Source organism: Megalops cyprinoides, chromosome 1 (assembly GCF_013368585.1).
Source record: "Megalops cyprinoides isolate fMegCyp1 chromosome 1, fMegCyp1.pri, whole genome shotgun sequence".
NCBI classification, from domain to species: Eukaryota; Metazoa; Chordata; class Actinopteri; order Elopiformes; family Megalopidae; genus Megalops; species Megalops cyprinoides.
The window spans coordinates 40,844,684-40,863,096 of NC_050583.1; the positions used below are offsets into that span (position 1 = coordinate 40,844,684).

Genomic DNA, 18,413 nt, shown 5'->3' on the forward strand with positions numbered 1-18,413 from the left:
TGGACTCAGCCAGGTCTGAGAGGGGCTCTTCAGGATCATACAGGCCGTGTGTCTGGAGGGCAGGTATTTCACCACAACTCCCAAAAACACTGCTCCCTGGGTGGGCGCGCCTCTCCCTCCCGTTTTGTGATGCTTTATTAAATTGGAAAAAAAAGACTGTCCAAAAAAACAACAGAAGAGAAACATGTACTTCACCCTTGCCTGCACTGGCGGAGGCTATGAAACACCAAACCTGCTCACGTAGTCTCTACATGGGATGTTCTCATAATGTTTGAGTGACAAAAGAGGTCAAACTGTGCAGTCACATTTACCAAAGCACACATATTTTCATTTTCATTCATTTTCATTGAGTACTGGGAACTGTGGTATGCCTCAAAATATTTGGAGCAGAGTTAAATGTAATTGATTTAACTCTTTAAGTACCATTGTGCTTTTACGTTACGTTATTAACATAACTTAACTATCTGAATGCCAACAGTTCTCTGTGTAAAATACAGTTATCCTTCAGGCATCAGTCAAACCCTCTATGATATGGTGTCTGTCCAGGATTGACACAGAAACATGACCCGTCCTCTCCTGTTGATTCCTGACTCACTGTCTTTCTTTGCACATGACATGTTTGAATGAAAGCAAAATCCCTTTCAATGATCCCAGGACAGAATAATGTGGACATAATCATGGCGCTAAGTGGTTGAACATCTCCAGTCTCATCCTATTTTCACTCAATAACTTGGCATGCTGCAGCCAGTGGAGGCCAACCATGACTGTCATGAACCATCTGGACATTAGAATATAATTTACTAGGGGGGACATGTTTCCATAACACAGTTCTCACTGTGGTCACACAGGTGAGGCAGGATCTGCTGGAAAGCGGGTCTAGAACCAAGTGCAAACAGACAGGATTTCCAGGTCAGAATGAGCAGCTGTCGCAGACTATGTGATCTCCACACCTGGGCCCACAGGCCAATTTGGGGAGGTCTGGCAGAGCCCGGAGCCTCTCCTGATCGGCTGAAAGGCGCTCTGTCGCTGAAGGACAGATTGTGCTGACCCCTGCAACCCCAGGAGGGATGTACATACACCATACATCACGCTCTGAGATGCCGCCAGGTCTTCTCTCTCTCCTTTTTCTCTCCTGTGGCTACGTGCTCCCTCGGCCTCTTCCTCACCCGCCAGGGGAAATGTTATGACTACCACGGAACGCAAGTAGAGGGAAGCAAGAAGCGGCTTGAACAACAACGATTTGGGGCACAGAGGAAAAAGGGCCTCTGTTTGAAAAAAAAAAAAAGGCTGTAGCCTGGAGAGACAGCGCATCACACGACACAGCTTGTGTCTCTCCTCACTGATGGCTCTGTGGGGGTAAACATCAACACACAATCAAAGGGAACCGTAACCATGTCAGAAAGAATTGCACCTCGCCCCCAATCCGCCCTAGAGGGACTGGTACTGTTTCAGCTTTGTTCTCCACAGACTCAGCTCCTGTGATGAGCAGGGAGCAGAGGAGTGAAATGTGTTTCTTGTAGGGAAGCCAGGAGTGCCCCAGGATCACTCTAATAGGTTAACTCTCTAAAGAACCATTGTTGAGGTTTTTGAAAGCACTACAACTTAATTCCAGAAATCAACAGGTTCTTTTCATACGTTCAATCAATGAATCTGGTGATAAGCAGACTAACAAATATCTTCACTCATCCCCAGGGCAAGAGCTCTCCCTCCCCCAGCAGAAAGTTTGATATCATATTTAGCTCATCTGTGACTGCAGGCACAGGAGACAAAAAGACTGAAAAAAATTGAGTACTGACACCAATATGAGGAAATAGGATAATTAGACAGTTCGGGGATTGTGAAGGATCTGACAGTGATGGCTTCCAGAGTAGTCTCCCCATTGTGACGTTCCTGTCACATGTGTATATCTCTATTAGAAAAAATCACCTTACCCAAAGCCAAGATTAACATGAAATTTAATCCTAGTAAGATGGGTGAAGAACACTCATTTCTGATTCAGTTTTAAAGCCTTTACAGTGTGAAAATAACGAAAATAACGGGAACATATTTTTTAAAGATCACTCTCTCTCCAAAGCATTTGAACACTATTAAGGGAAACTTGACCTAATACAGCATTATACTTGGTGAAGCAAATTTTGAAACGAATCTATCTACTCAATAGGGTATTGTAGAGCTTGGGGTAATTTTTAATCGTTTCGAATTAGAAGAGGACATCTAAGAGTACATTGATTGGGATGAATTGTGAATGGAATACGCCTAATTAGCAAACGATAAATTACAGTGGAACAAAATATTCACATTACATACAAGTAATAGGCCTATTAACATAAACAAGAGGGAATTACACGCTTTGCTCCATAATCAGACAAAAGCGCGTCCTCTTCGGTAAAACCGGTAAATTATCCCGTTCATTTTTCCGCTGACAACAACGACACCTATAGGGAACCGTAAAATTCGTCACATATCCCTAGTGTATTATTAGAATGCAATTCATTTTACGGCGACAGACGCATTTGATCAGTCGTTTATGAAGTATCCAACGTTAACGTACCTACAATCCAAATTCAGCGTAAACCCTGAAATGTTAAATGACGTAGCAATTTCATACATCTAAAAAAAAGTAATTCCGAAATCCTCTAGCTACAGGTGCTGCCATCATCATGACTCGCAGTATTTCGTCAGCTGTTCGTTTATTTGGCCTAGTTCAAAATTACGATAATAAAATTAAACGGCACATACTAAGTGCGATCCTTTCTTTGGACTGCAGTCCCCATCATTTGACATACCGACTGCTGTAGCCTACTCTGTTTTCATTAAGGTTTTCTTTTTCAATCAGGCAGATTTGACGTTGCCTAACTGGGGTCCTTTTTGGTGATGATGTGTAATTTGTACTTTCAGTATTACGTTTCCTGGACTTAGGTAGTTAGCTATATAATGTGAAACGAAAACTAAGCAAGCAAGATTACTGCTGTACCAGGGACTCGCACTGCGTTTCATATTTGTTTTGGATCTCTTACTTTCATCGGAACTTCACAAAAATGGAGACACTCTATCACCAGACAAACAAGTAGGATATGTATATAGACTGTGTGTTTTGCAGCTAACAAGCAAGCTAATTATCTAACGTAACTATCTAGGAAGTTAGCTAATAGTTTAACTAATTAGTGGTTTTGCCTAACATAAAGTAGATAGCAAGCTAATACATGGTAGTTACCTTATTATTTGCTTCCTAGATAGCTAGCTGTCTAACATTAGCTATCTTGTAACCTGTCGATACATCGTTTCACTTGCTGTGCAGCTAATGTTGGCTAGGTAAATGTCTAGCCGTGCTAGCCATCTAGCTACGTGGCAGGCGGTCGTATTTTTCTGTGCTAACGTTAGATTGTCGCAAGATGTTTTGAGAATTTGGTTAGCTACAGAAGGGCTATGCGTCTCAGTGTTTATGACTACCTGTAAAAAAAGTTAGACAAATATTAGTAAAATTAAACTGGTAACTGGTAACGCCCTTTAGATAAGCATCGTAGGTCGGCTATCTACGTAATGTGTGACCTGCCCATTTTGTTAGTCAGCAAATCACGGCTAGTCAGTCATGGAATCATTTGATTATTAGACTAATTGTCTAACTTTGTACAATGTGTGGGCACCGAGTAAAGACGCTGAAAGTCGTCGAGAATTGGTGTTTAGCTTTACTTGAACAGTCCTGTTTGCGGATAAAAATCATATGTTCACTGCATGTTTAGGTAATTTAAGTCTAAACAGGTGTTTTGCTGTGGTCTTGCCCATGTGTCAGTACACACTCCAGCTCAGGTTAAATGAATCGTTTTGGACAGATAACCCTTCACTGCCCCCTTTCTCTCACAGACAAATCCAAGAGGTGCAGTCCAACATGGGCCGTCTGGAGGGGACAGATCGAGACTCAGTCCATTGTGAGTTAGTTCACATGTTACACACACTTATACTACATTAGCTTTCAAGTACAACAAACCTCAGCACACACCAGATAAGAATGCAGGGTCAGTTTGCATCATTTAAAACCCCTAGGCTTACCACACTGCGAGACCAGATGCATGTGCAACATGACAACCAACTGCTACTTTAGCTCTATCTACATTGTGCAGGTAATATTAGCTATTTACTGTATCCTAATTATGTATATTGAGAAACTTTAATACAAATCTTGATTGTAATTTTAGGGATGGTGTCTGCCCATATCTGCTATATCACAACATGGGTCTACCAATTGTGATGGTACAAAGGATATTCAGTTCTGGGTGGATACTGGGTGGATCCTTTGCAGACTGCTCTGAGTGAGGGTGGCTGCCAAATTAATACAACTCATCTGTTATTGTTTACTGTCGCAGTGCTGGTCTCACTGGCGTGATATTTTCTTCCCACCCAATAATAAAGTTTTTATTTTTGTCAGAGATACCTGGGTAATGTGTCTATATAAAAGGTTACAGCAGAGCCACTGGAAACACTGTTTGAACCCTGTTGCCTTCCGGTCAGGAATCCAGCATGCCCACTGCTGCAGCAGACAGTGATCAGTCCACACAGTGCGATCTATGCCTGCTTCCTACACTGTGGGAGGGACGGAGCACTGGAAGCATGTTTACGGCTACCGTCTGCCTCCTTCCTCCCCAGCCGGCTCTCGCTCCTGATTGTTTTCCGAGGTGGGCGGCGAGCTCAGAGCTCAGAGCCAGCCTGGTGCCAGGGCAGGAAGGAGGGGTGGGCGGGTGGGTTTAGGTTTGGCCGACCGAGATAACGAGGCAGGCCAATCAGCCGTCCATGACATCACCTCGCATGTCAGAAAGTGGCCGGATGCAGTGTCCCGATTCACCAGCGGGTCACAGGGATGGGAGGGCTCGGCCCTAGGACAGCGAGATAAAGGTTTTCCAAGTGCTCCCAGCTGGTGAATCGGGAAAAATTGAGTGACATCCTGAATCAGAAAGATCTGAAAGGCCAGTCGAGGAGAAGAGCAGTGGCAGGGAATTGTTTGATCTGGCTCAAGGTACAAAAACTTAAATTAATAACCAGAATCAAGTCAATATACATGAAGGTCATTATACTCAGATTATGAATCCTAACTGAGCAACTGAGCAGTGTATATCATAGACAGATACCATGAAAGGGTCACTAGAGAATCAATGTGTGTGACAGGGTTTTATAGTAATGACCCTAAGCAGCAGATTGCAGTGTGGCTCTTGACTATAATCCCCTCTGCGTGTCCTGTGTCTTTGAAGTGCTAGAGAACGAGCTACAGGCCAGAATCGACCAGATCTTCAGCTGCCTGGAGAGGCTGGAGACCCTGGCCAGCAAGGAACCGCCCAATCGCCGTCAGAACGCTAAACTGTGAGTCTACCTGTGCCAGTGCTGCTGAAAGAAAGTGTTTTTATTTATTTATTTATTTTGCTGAACTAAACTGATTACATGGTATGGAATCCAAACACAGAAACACCAGTGGTGATTCACTAATAAGGCTGACTGAACCAGTTTGACCTGTGTCAGGGTTTAAAGTGCACTGGCATCTGATGAGTTCAAGGACCTGGATTGGTATGAAGTGTGTCAGTATTTTTTTTTAAACCTTCCCTGTGTACTCTGGGGTGTCTCCAGTCCCTGCATTTGTGCATGGTGCAGGGGCCTCGGGATGGGGACTGGGGTGGGAATTGGCCGGCAGCAGTGCTGCAGCCCTGAGAAAACATTTCCATGGTAGCCCCGTCATCGTGGCCCAGCATTCCTGCAGGATTGGACAACATTCTGTGCGAGTTGTGTCAACACTGGAGAATTAATTTACTTTACCGTATTCCCCATTCCGGTCAGGAACGGAATGGAGTCGCTCAGGAGCCTCAAAGAGAGTGCCTCAGTGCAAGTGGAGTAAGGAAAGGATGAAATGTGCGATGTTCTAGAGAAAGCGGAGGCAGTGAGAAACACCAGGGCTACAGAGCTGCAGTGGAGCAGAATGCTTCACCTGCACTGGTGCTGCCTGGGTTCAGTGGCATTTAGTTTTGTGGTTTGTGTGAGCTAAGGTGTTGCGTTTCACCCCACCCCGTCTGCAGACGTGTTGACCAGCTGAAGTATGATGTCCAGCACCTTCAGACGGCCCTGCGCAACTTCCAGCACAGGCGCTACATGCGTGAGGCCCAGGAGCGCGAGAGAGAGGAGTTGATGACCCGCACCTTCACCACCAATGTTAGTACCCCCACCTGCTGCCGGAGGGGCTAGCATTTCAGCACCACCAGCCCGTTACGAAATCCTCACATACGCTTAGATAGCGAAGCGTAGCCATGCGCAGATCACTCTGACCAGCTCTGCTCCGTCAGCCAGTGTCATGTCGGCAGCATGCAGCTCATTCCCTCCCTTCCCACTCCCCCAGGATGCAGACACCTCCATTCCCATCGACGACACGCTGCAGTTCAACTCCAGCCTGCACAGCGCCCACAGGGGCATGGATGAGCTGCTGGGAAGCGGAAGCGGCATTCTTGACGGCCTGAGGGACCAGCGTGGCACGCTCAAGGTGGGGCCCGGGCTGGTGTCACAAGGGTCCGGCGTCCACCCCACTCTCATTGCTCCTACAGCTTGTTTTGCTGACCCTGTGCAGTTGCTTGTCCTGTGTATGTGTGTATGTATGTATGTGTGTGTGTGTGTGTGTGTGTATGTATGTATGTGTGTGTGCGTGTGTGTGTGTGTGTGTATGTGTGTGTGTCACGCTGAGCCAGTCTTTCCAGGGAGAAGCTTTTCCTGCCCCTGCCCTTTACTCCTGTTATCTGGGTGTGTCTATGGGGGCAGCAGGGGCTGAGACAAAAAAGAAGGGAAAATTTCATCCCAGCTGCTTGCACTCAAGAGGCTCCAAGCACACATAGGGCTAGAAGAGGGCACTCACAGGGGCCAGAACTGGGGCCCCTGGGGCACAGGGGCCAACTAACTGCCTTAGACATCATGCAGAGAGATATGTGGTCATATTACTCCTACATACAAAACTGCAGAGCCTCCATTCAGTTTGGATAGGGGAGAAAACACAAGACAGTTTACAGTAAAGCTTCCTGTCACTGGCATGAAGTGTGCTGGGGAGGAGGGTAGGGATTCAGAGAGCTGAGTGAGTCCATTTTTGAAGAGGAGAGGGCAGGGAATTGTAGGAAATGGCTGTCATTGTGTTAGCTTATGCATTGTTAATAATGCTGGTGCACTGGTGCCTTTTCCCACAGGGCACTCACAAGAAGATGCTGGATGTGGCCAACATGCTGGGTCTTTCCAACACGGTGATGCGTCTGATCGAGAAGAGGGCCTTCCAGGACAAGTTCATCATGATGGGCGGCATGCTGGTCACCTGTGTGGTCATGTTCCTGGTAATCAGGTATCTCAGCTGAGAGCGGTTGACCACCTCCTCCAAGACATCTCCCTCTGTTTTCGTCTCTGGTCATCTAGCACATTCTGTCCGTCACCCCTGGGAATCATAGATGAGGTAAAGCAGAAGAAAATGGTCTGTGAAGGCTTTGTTGTATGTTCATATTTTTGTCCTGACAAAATGTGCAGAAAGCTCAGGGGTGCTGAAGAGGAGGCACGTGAGGAGGAACTTCCATCTAAACCGCAGACATGTAAACCAGCTCCTGAGATGAACTGCAAAGGTATAAGGACTACTGGAGTGAATGACTCTGTACTGGAAACTGTTTTTGGCCATGTGCCCTTTCATCCTGGATTCACATGTGAAAGAAACCAGAAAGTGCGGACTAACTTAGACATGAAGAGTCCTGCAGGGTTTTCTGCCAGCCATGTTAATTTTCGTCAATCTTATCCCTTGTCTTTCTACCAACGTACTGTTTTTCCATGCTATAACCTTTGGATAGGTGTTTTACTATGGTTTGACAGTATTATGGTGGGTTGAGATCTTTTTCCCCCTTCTTTGAGCTGCTCCATTGGCCTAAGTCAAGGTGAGTTTTCAGAAATGACAAACCTCGAGTCTCATTGGAAGAAAACTTTGTGTAGAGCTTTGTGTTAAAAAAATCATCTGGTTTAAACTGCAAATTACTTCACAAAATTAATTTTAATTCAATACATAATATATGTTTAATTAATCATAAACAGTTGTAATAATAATGTAATTACATGTTAAACTGAATGAGTTGGGGAAACAACCCAGACCATTTCGCTGTCAATATAAAAACAAATTTAAATTCAGTGATGATGATGAGCAATAAGCTCTCAGATTAGCAGCTACAAAAATTTAATTGTGCAGGGGCTCAGTTGGCAAGGTGCTCGTCTGGAATGCAGGCTGAGCTTTAGGGCCATGGTTCAGAGCTGGCCATGTCTTCTGCCAGCGATGCCTAGGAGCCCACGTAGTGTAACCGATAGGTTCTGACAACGTCATTGGCGTAGCCCTTAACCTGCAATTAGCACTCACTTCATGGCAGTGCACTGTGGGACTTTTCGTATGGAGAAGCATAGCTGCTGGCTGAATACAAGTGTATTGGAGGGTCGCATTTGTCTCACTTAAGAGCTTCTGCACAAGTGTAGAGCTTGTGAGATGCGCTTAATGTGCAGTTGGTGGTTCTAAAAATGGTCCAATAAAACGCAAGTGGGGGGGGGGGGGGGGGGGGGTTTAAATTCTGAAGAAAGACAGTATCCCAACATGCACGCTGTACAAGATCACATATATGACCCAAATACACATACTGTGAAATAAGTGGATGCCAGTTAACGTATACTGAAGCGCAGAGCCCTGTGTGTCTGCCTGCAGGCAGTGCTGTCCCCAGGTTGTGCGCTCTGATTTCAGTCTGCATATGACGCACGGGAGATATTGAAGCAGAATTCCTCCTCCATCTGTTTTGTCTGCATGCACATCTCAGTCCACAGGAAATTAGAAAACTTATTACACCACCAAAGGGTAGTCTTTGTGAACCATCCCCTTGAACCTTCGGCAGTTCTATGCATTTCTTCATAGTTTTCATGGTAATTATCAGTCAAATGAAGAACAGCACTTTACAGTGTGAACCTCCTGGACCTATTCCTTTCCATATAAATTCTTCACCCAATCTGTCTGATAAATAAATTGAATAATTGCAGTATTCTGTAGAAGTTCAGTTTTCAAAATGTTGCTAGATTTTGTCTTGCTGTCTGTTCTGAAGTAGACTAAACCTGTTTTGAAGCCAGACCCCTGGGATGGTATCTCACCGCTGTCGCTTGATCTCTTCCACACCAGTTGACCACCTTCCTGCTGCCTTTTGCAGTGGCTCAGCTGTTCAGACCTAGTTTCATAAATGCAGATCCTTGAGGATGTGCTTTATAACAGGGATTCCTTAATCCTTTACTTGCATTAGCTGAGCATCTCTTTTGAAGTGGTGATGGCCTACAAAATGTCATAGCAACTGTCAACACTAAAGGAAACGGTTTTCTCAAAACACAGAAACAGCCTTGATGCAGCTGTTCAAATGAAAGACTCATAAGGACTTCTTTTCCCCTGATGTGTGCATTTCTTTCTCCCTAAAATACCTTCTCCTGCATACCCTCTAATAGAAATGACAGTTTTGTAATGTTAATTATACCAGCCCTTTTATTCTCACCTGGTATTTGAACCCTCACCCCCCTGAAGAGCATCGCCACCCTAACCACCACTGCCATCTGTATTTACTACGGCAGTTCTCTCCATTGTGTGCAAGTGGGAGCTCCTTAAACTGAATGAATGAGGTGAAACCAATGGTCTGGTATGAACAAAATGCAACCCAATGCAACATTGTACTTGATCACATTTTATGGACAACATTACAGGACAGCACCCTAAATCCATGACATTTTCTAGTCAGATTCTAGTTTGTTTCTGTGGGTGTCAAGATCAAACAAATTAGCAGCTGCTATAACAGGGTACATTACTTGGACTGTACACCAGCCATTCTGTGAATTTGAGTCATTACAGTGAATAATAGGAAATATGGGTGCTCAAAGTCTGATGTCAGTCCCACATCTCTTTTGAATCTAAAAAGCAGTGTCACAAAGACAAATCCCAAGATTTCATACATATTTATTAGAAAGAACCTTGAACTGCAAGATAACTGCCTGCTACATGACAGTACATGGTAGGTAAAACTGGGATGTTACAAACCACCATTGTCAGGGTGTTCCTTCAACTGTTAATTGCAGGAAGCGGTTGTGATTACAAATGTCACAGTCCCACAGAAGCCTGCATTTTGTCCCACACGGAACAAGGGCCCTAAAAATTGCCTACCTTGGCATCAGGGTGGGGTGATCATTGTCTGTTCATGATGCCTTTTAATGGAAAGCTTATTTTTGCCTTCCTGCTGACATGCTATATGAGGTTACTGTGGCATAGAAGTAGCTCTGAGGCCCTCTGGTGGCAATCAGTGGTGGTGTTGTAATGTACTAGAAATGCTGAGTGGATCAAATGTAGAGACAGTGCTTTGCTTTTTGTGCTCATGTCTCTCTGCTAAAGCTAGACGTGTGTAAGTCTGAAGTGGATGCATTACAGAAGGCACGCTCCATTGGACTGCTCTACTTTCGATGGGTTTCCAGAGGCAACAAGAACAGAGCTACAGATCTCAGCACACTTTATTTGCCAATGCACCTAGTTAAATAAAAAAAACACCATTGTCATTGTTTACAGGATACATATATGCAAAAAGTTCCTTTTATACAATACAGGAAAATCTAAAAATTACACCAGTTTTGATAAAATATACATGCTTAGTATATTTGCTTGTGTTCAGTGTTTTGCCTTAATCTCACTGCTTTTGTAGTTCTGGTTTCATATTAACAGGACCTACAAACCCATAAACCTTATAGGCCAGTTTAACTACAATAACCATATTTACAAGAGCTAAATTACAGTGGAGAACAGATGTGACCTCCTTTCAAATAGTGGTCTGGAAAATAAAAATAAAATTATTGCAGTATATTACAATCATAAGTGTTATATGCTACAAAAGCAGCATCTCAATGTAAAGATTTCAGTGCAATTTCTCACAATGTTCCACAATGACCAGGAGCAATGACCTTTGATCACACTGTGTCTGCATTTAAGTACACTAGACAAAGACTTGATAATTTTTGTGTAAGGAGGGGCAAGGAAGGACAGGTTTGATATTGCAGAGCTGTCTCAAAGTAACGCCAATGACAATGTTGTGCTTTTGGAATTATGCACAGAAAGAGCCCTTGTTGTCAGCCTCAACATTTACAGGGTGTGCAACATTGTAAAGCACGCTTATTTAAGAGTTTGTACATACCCTGGGATAGCTTTGTAGCTTGCTGATTTGTGTAACCAATTAAATTTAAATTTGGAACTCAACCCCTAACATACACAATATTTAAATCACACAATGGACCTAGGGAAACTGACCAGGCTGTATAATAAGAGAAAGACCAAAGCAAGATGCACAAATGATAAAGCAGATGTCAGTAACAGGTAGAATATTTACGGTACGCAAATATTTCCACACACTTCAATACAGAGGTTGATTTCTGGTTACTTTCAGAGTCACAGCCACTCCTAGTCTGCAAAGAATACACTCCTGCATCAACACATAGCAGACCCAATTTATGGCTTCAGCCATTGTGTCTCTTTGGCTGTAAAAACAAACAAACCAATTTACAATATTAACAACAGGTTTAGTGAAACACGCCCAGGGTTTTGCTGGCTTGCCATGCGACACACTGCAAAGCGCATCCTGTTTTCTTCAGTGTGATGCCGCAACCACATCAGAGACTCCCAGTTTTTAGGCCCCGCCCAGAATCTGGAGGAGACTGTGATCGGGGGGAGGAGCTCATACTTGGGTTATTTTTGTGATGGGACATCAAGTCCCTGCGGTGAGCTGCCCATTCCAGATAACGTTCAAACCATGGTGACTGACCCCATGCAATTCACCCACTACTGTACCATCCTGCTTACGTAGTGCTCTGTAATAAGAGAACTTTCTACACTTTTCAAGCCCTGCACTTGCGGAGTACCAGGTGTGTCCGTTTCACTGCCTTTTGGCTGGAAAGCTGCCCCCGTTGCTCTGCTTGGCAGTTGTCAGAGTGTGAGGAGACAGGGGCAGGTGTGGCTCATACTGTAGGAGGCTGCACACACTCCCCGGGACAACCCAACGCGCAGGTCGGCCTCAGGAGCCATGGTTGGGGGGGTGCTGGAGGTCCTGTCCTGAGAAAATGGGGTGTAGCAGAGGGTGTAAGTGCAGGGCGGCGGCGGCGGCGGCAGCAGCGTTGGGGCGGGGCGCGAAGAGCGTGGGGTAGAGGGCAGTGTGCGGGACATGGTGCAGGGCCAGCGGGGTGTGATGGAGAGCAGAGGCGGGGATGATGTGGATGGGCTGGCCCGACAGGAAGGCGGTGTGGTGGGCGGGGATGAGCGAGTGGCCCAGCGTGTGGCCCAGCGAGTGGCCCAGCGGGGACAGGGAGATGGGGGTGAGGTGGTGCTGGGGGATGTGGTGCACCTGGGCCAGCTGGTGTGGGTGCGGGTGCTGGGCGTGGGGGTGGATGCCGACGGCGGCGGCAGTGGCGGCGTGGTGCTGCAGGATGGCGTGCTGCACGGTGGTGATGGAGGTGGCGGAGGGGGAGGCGGCCGGCTGCTGGATGTGGATCTGCTGCAGGGCGGGAGGCGGCGGCGCCGGCGTCAGGGTGGCCACGTGGGCCGCTGCTGCGGCGGCTGCCGAGGGGAAAGTCTTAACCTGTTTGGCCAGGAGCTGCTGCTGGATGTGCTGCTGGGCGGCCTGCTGCAGCTTGCTGTACTTCTCCATCTCCTCGGGGGTGAAGGTGATGGGCTGGCTCTCCAGGGGAGCCAGCGAAGAGTCGTCCTCCTCCTCCATGCCCATGTCCTCTTCCTCCAGCCCGGGATGAGAGTACCCCGGGTATGTGTGCATTGGGTGTTGTGGAGGTACGTGATGCTGCATGTCCGGCAGGAGGGACTCTAGCACAGGGTTTGGTGCCTCCTGCCCAGGCTCGGCTGGGTATGGCTGCATCAGCATAGCAGGATCCCGCTCAAACAGCTGGGCCTCCGGCAAGGCCTGCGCATCAGGGGCGGGGAGCTGCGCCACATCCTGGACCTCCACCTTCTGTGTGGCCTCTTCAGTCTGCTGGGCGGGCTGAGGAGGGGGCGGCGGTGGCGGCGGGAACTCCCGGATGGGCTCCACGAGGATCACCTCACCTCCCGCCTCCGCACTCTGGCCGGCGGCCTCCTTCTCCGCCTCCTCTGGCCTCCGCAGGGATAGCAGGGGGGACTTCTTACCCATCGGGTGCTTCCCAAAGAGGGGCAACATGGCTTTGTTCCCCAAGGTGGGGGGCAGCTTTGGGCCAAAGTACCCCTGCGGAGGGTCCTTGAGCTTGATGCCCGGCTTGGCTCCCGCTGCGGTGTCCTCCGAGCCCTTGCGGGACTGGACCTTCTCTAGCAGCTGCCTGGCGGTAAGGGAGTTGCGCTCCCCCATGGCCGGGCCGGCCCTGTGCTGCGAGGAGGAGGAGTTGCTGTTGCGCAACTGCTCCTTCCGGGTGGGCCCGCGGGAGGAGGAGCGGGGCGACTGCGAGCGGTAGACGCGGGAGTGGCTGAAGTCGCGGCGGCGGGCGGAGGAGGAGCCCTTGGCAGAGCTGGAGGAGCGGCTGGCCGAGCTGCGGCTGCGGCTGTAGCTGCTGCGCCTCCAGGAGCGCGGCGTGCCAGAGCTGGAGGAGCTGCGGGAGCTGCTGCGGCGGTGCCGCGAGCGCCTGCGCCGGCGGCCGCGGCTGCGTGAGCGGCTGGACTCCGCCTCCGAGGATGACGAGGAGTAGCGGCGGCGGCGGGACCCACGGCGCCGGCCGCGCCGCCCGTACTCGGAGCCAGACGAGCGCTTGGAGCGGCGGCGGCCGCCGTCGCTGTAGTCGCTGTAGCTGTCGGAGTAGCTGCGGCTGTGCCGGCTGTAGCGGCTGCTGCCACCGGAGGAGCGCTCCGAGCTGCTGGAGTAGGAGCGGCTGCGGGAGGAGCGCCCGCGCCCCCGGCGGCGGGACGAGCGGCTGCGGGAGCGCTCCGAGTCCTCGCTGTAGCGCCGGCGCTGCTGCCGCGGTGTGGAGTTGCGGTGGGAGCGCTGGGACGAGGAGCCCCCGTCCTCGCTCTCGCTGCTGGCCTGCCTGCTGTGCTTCTGCGCCGAGGACGCGGGGGCGCAGGCGATGCTGCCGGGCTGGACGGCACCGCCGGGGTTGGGTTTATGCCTCTTGGTGCTGCTGTGCCCCTCTGAGGGGCCAGGTTTCTCGGGGCCTCTGCTTCCTTCCCCCTCTTCGGACCCCGGCTTCTGGGGTTCGTCCTTCAGGAGTCGTTTCCTTTTCCCCGAATCTGACCCTTCCAAGGCCCCCGCTGCTTGTGACGCCGCATCTTCCTCCCTCTCCCTTCTCTTCTCCTCACCCTTCCCCTCTGATTCTCGGCTCTTGCTTTTCTTCCGCTTGTGCTTTTTCTTCTTCTTCGCTTTCTCACCAGGGACCTTCGTCTCCATCTCTCCCTCTGCCGCCCCCTTCTCCTTCTCCTTCCGCTTTGAACGCTTGCTGGACTTCTTGTGTTTCTTCTTCTTCTTCTTTTTCTTCTTCTTGCTACTGCTGTTCTGCAGTTTCGAGTCACCGTTCCCTCCCTCTGCGCCCCCCGCCTCCGTAGAGGAGCTCTCTTTCCCGTCTGCGCTGGGGCCCGGGGTCTCTGTCGCACCGGTCCCTTGGATGTGCTCCTGTTTGACCCCATCTGCGCCCTCCCCGTCAGTCTTAGTCAGCTTGGCATTTGTGTCCGCAGTGCGGGGGTGGTTCCCTGGACGGGCCCCTTTGTTGCGGGAGAGCTTGAAGTCAAAGTAAAGCGGGTTGCAGCTGTAGGAGAGTGAAGGCAGAGCACGGGTGAACTCTAGCAGCTCTGAGGGCCACTGCAAGGTAGTGCTTTCGTCTTTACTTAGTACAGGAAAGAAGGGGGTGGTGGGGAGACGGGGGCCTGGGTGCGTTTCTCCTGTGCCCTGGCTGCAGCCTTCAGACGTATTTGCTGGTGGGGTGGTGGCAGCTGGGGACCCTTCAGCTGCTTGCTCCACCTTCACTTCAACTGTGGACGGGGCAGGCTCTACTGCCTGTGCTTTCTCAGTCTTGTTCGACTCCTTGTCTGTCTTGGTCTCTCCAGCCGCCGCTTGTTTGCTTGCAGGGTCTGCTGTAGTTGCCACAGGCTCCTCCTCCCCCTCGTGGCCGCTGCTCTGATCAGATGCCTTCATGAAAACCAGGAACTGGAATTTGGGCTTGACCCGGCAGTGGGCTGGGGGCATGTAATGGTAGTATTGAGGCTCCTTCCCAGGGGTGCCCTCGTCCTTCTTCATCATCATTTTCAGCTTGGACAGGGTGGACGCCAGGGAACTGCCCTCATCGGGGTGCTGCGTCTCCTCCGCCCCAGGGCTCTCTGTACTGGCAGCCCTGGGAGTCCCTGAAGCCTCCTCCTCCTGGCCTTCCTCTGCCAGGGCCTCTTCCCCATGGTCGGCAAACACGGCGGCTGCTGTCTCCAGTTTGACAGGGGTCTTCTTAGCTAAGGAGAATGACACGCTGACCTTTGGCATTAACGCAATGGCGGGGGAGGGCGACGAGCTGTTCCTGTTCACAGTGAAGCTGATTGCGGACGGTTGCTTTGGTGACGGCACGTTGGAGAGGGCGTCTTCCCCAGGAGATCCTTCGCCTGCATAGTCAGGCATGGGCACTCCCTCAGTGTTGGGGGCACCCTCCTCATTGTTCTCCCCGTCGACTGCCACAGTGGTAGGCTTAAACATGGGGCCGCTACCAGGGGTGCTGCAAAACAGGACATGCAGACACTCAGACAGGCTACCCAAAATTTAGAGCTGAAAACAATCCCGTGCTTTACGAAAACAACCCCATGCTCTACAAATGTATGAATTTTATGCTGCTATTCTGTAAAACATACAGAAAGAAGTGCGTGACTTTGTGTGACAGCGCTCTGTTGGTGCACGGTTCCCGCCGGCCTGCAGAGGGCAGCGTTTCCTCACCAGTCCTGCTGCTTCCTCTGCTCTGCGAGCTCGTGCAGCCGCCGCAGCAGCTTCTCCTGCTTCCTCTCATCCCTGCGGGAGCGCGACGACACGTTCCGCGCAAACTCCCGCTGCTTCAGCTCCTTCAGCCTCTGCAGTGCGGGACAGGGAGGGAGCGCAGGAAGGACAGGGAAGATAAACCAACACACTGAGGCCACTCATACTGAAGCAAAGTAATTCTGTCCATTACTGAGGCGAGGCATTTGCCAGAGAGCTGCCCAGACAGACTACCAGATGCAATGATTTTTTTTTTTTTTTGAAAACTCCTGATTTTTTTTCCCCCATAAAAGCACAGCACAGCATGTGTACAATCTCTGTTGGAGAAGCAAGAAATATGACTGTGCTAATATTTGATCAGTGTCAGACTGACAAGTTCCCATTTCTTTTTCATCACAATGATTGAGCGACAAGAGGGGAAAGGAAAAGTCTGTCAGGACAAGCACTGGACCCAGAGCAACCCCAGTCCCATCTCCCTCCCAGGCCCCGAAGCCGCTGCACTTTTTCCACCAAAGAGGGTCAGACACAGTGCCTTACCTGCATCTCACCGCATCCACACCCTCTTTGCTTTGGTGCTTTCAGAGAAGAGGGTTATTGGGTTTTGCCACTGGCATGTGTGTGCGTCTGTATGTTTGTGTGTGTGATTTCGTTGGACAGAACTTACTGGCATGACCAAGCAGCGTATTACAAGGAAACAGCCACATGTGAAGACTACTGCGCTCTGCTGCTAGGTGTACTCTACTGCGGACTGCAGGGCTGAAGGAGTGAGAGGGGAGGGCAGGGGCTGCAATGGGAAGGTTTAGTAATGGAGGACAGAGCAGCTATTGGGTTAGCCTGTGCCAATAACAAAGGAACATACTGAAAGAGAAGGGAGAAATTAAAGAGAAAAGACAATGTCCTGCCTGCCAGAGGTGCTATCACCATGTGCTGCCGTCTCCAAGCTTCTTTTAAAGATCTTTTTTAAAAAAAAGTGCCAAAAACTTGAGAACTCCATTCATGGATTCATGGCTCCTTTTGACTGTCCAGTATTTTTCCTCATTTCTCTCATATGCAAGATGTTCACATGGTGCGAATCTGAACATAAGCAGACCTTAATAAAAATGACAAAGACATTTACAGATTAGAATTAGTCACTTATCAATTTGTCCCGTACCCACACACCATCATTAGCTGGCTGAGCGTGGGGCAGCAGATTCAGAGTCCTAAGGTGAGTCCTAAGGTGGCAGCGTTTTCAGATTTGAGATTCTGACCCTCTGCAGACAGGACATTGGTGTTATCTCACGCTCCCAATGCAGACAATGGGTGAAGGAAGGGGGGAGTAAAGACACTCGCTCACAACATGATGTGGGACTGAGGGGAGGCAGCAGCCAGTAGGACAGCGAGTAGAGAGACTCACGCGGGAAGTCTGGATGCCCACTTATACAGAGGGGTTTGCTGGCAATACATCAGCTGAAAAATGTTAAACAATTGCAGAACAAAAACGAAAAAAAGAAGAAATAAACAGAAAGATGTAAAACCTCCTGAAATAAGTTCTCTTTTGAAGGAACAGGGAGGGGGATTAAAGCATTACATGGCAAGCAGTCCTTACGAATGAGGACTCGGTGCAGGACTGAATGGGTGAGGAAGGAGGTGGTGGTGAAAAGGGGGACCATCAAAGGATTAGGGATATCACATCCACAAGCACTGCTGGATGCACCTGCTTTCTCACAGCTCTGCGGGGACACTTCATGAGGAAACCGACAGACCTGCTTGTGTTCAGAGTAGTGAGACAAGCCAAGGCATTGACTTCATTGGGAAACTGTTACAAAGGCTGTGGGCTCTGATGAATACAGACACCAGACTGATATATACACACACTTGTGATTAGACAAATGCAGTTTACCTTCTCTCATGCCACTGAGAAGCTAGTCTGCTAGCTGACAGTTTCATTGAGCAAACCATTTCTTACCAGTACCGTTTGAAGAACACTTTCCAGAATAAGAGATTTAAACTACAAACCTCATTCATATCAGAGAGCCCTCTGTGTAACCCAACACAGTGCTTTATGGGATCTGTGGATACCCAACAAAATCTGTTCTGCCAAGAAGAGGATGCTCTGCTCTATGGCAAATCAAATTCTGAGAGCAGGTGTTTGCACTGTAAAAAGGTTAAACCCCTGTGCGTGCGTGTGTGTGTGTGTGTGTGTGTGTGTGTGTGTGTGGGCGCGTGTGGTGGGAGGCTTTGCATGAATCTATGGAGAACAGGTGTCAGGGAGAAAGCTACATGCAAACTTGGAGCCAACAAGTGTCAGAGCTCAAACACAGCAGCTTCACCACACCCCTGAGTGTGATTACAGCAAAATCCACTCCCCTGACTGGGGAATATGTCAGGCGTTACCCATCACTTAAGCGACTACCAGTGTAAACACTGTGAGGACAA

General features: G+C 49.1%; 2 protein-coding genes across 4 annotated transcripts in view; one reads left to right on the top strand and one right to left on the bottom strand.

The window, feature by feature from the left end:
- The first annotated feature begins 2,891 nt into the window (after positions 1-2,891).
- Positions 2,892-8,954, top strand: gosr2 (golgi SNAP receptor complex member 2). The gene is made up of 6 exons (XM_036524489.1): positions 2,892-3,067; positions 3,862-3,926; positions 5,241-5,349; positions 6,054-6,186; positions 6,371-6,511; positions 7,200-8,954. Exons 1-6 carry the CDS (start codon positions 3,039-3,041, stop codon positions 7,359-7,361), a joined length of 639 nt encoding a protein of 212 aa, XP_036380382.1. The 5' UTR covers positions 2,892-3,038; the 3' UTR covers positions 7,362-8,954.
- Positions 8,955-10,533: 1,579 nt separating this feature from the next.
- The window catches only part of gpatch8 (G patch domain containing 8), a 50,883-nt gene continuing 43,003 nt past the window's right edge, over positions 10,534-18,413 (bottom strand). For all 3 annotated transcript variants that reach the window (XM_036524458.1, XM_036524477.1, XM_036524467.1), the window contains 2 exons: positions 15,960-16,090; positions 10,534-15,744 (listed from right to left, as the gene is read on the bottom strand). In XM_036524458.1, the coding sequence (XP_036380351.1) occupies positions 12,099-15,744; positions 15,960-16,090 (3,777 nt within the window). In that variant the 3' untranslated portion in view covers positions 10,534-12,098. The remainder of the gene's footprint in view (positions 15,745-15,959; positions 16,091-18,413) is intronic.

Coding starts and splice junctions, on each gene's coding strand:
- gosr2 (XM_036524489.1), top strand. CDS start 3,039: ATGGAGACACTCTATCACCAGACAAACAA. Junction 6,187..6,370: donor CCCGCACCTTCACCACCAAT/GTTAGTACCCCC, acceptor CCACTCCCCCAG/GATGCAGACACCTCCATTCC. Junction 6,512..7,199: donor ACCAGCGTGGCACGCTCAAG/GTGGGGCCCGGG, acceptor CTTTTCCCACAG/GGCACTCACAAGAAGATGCT.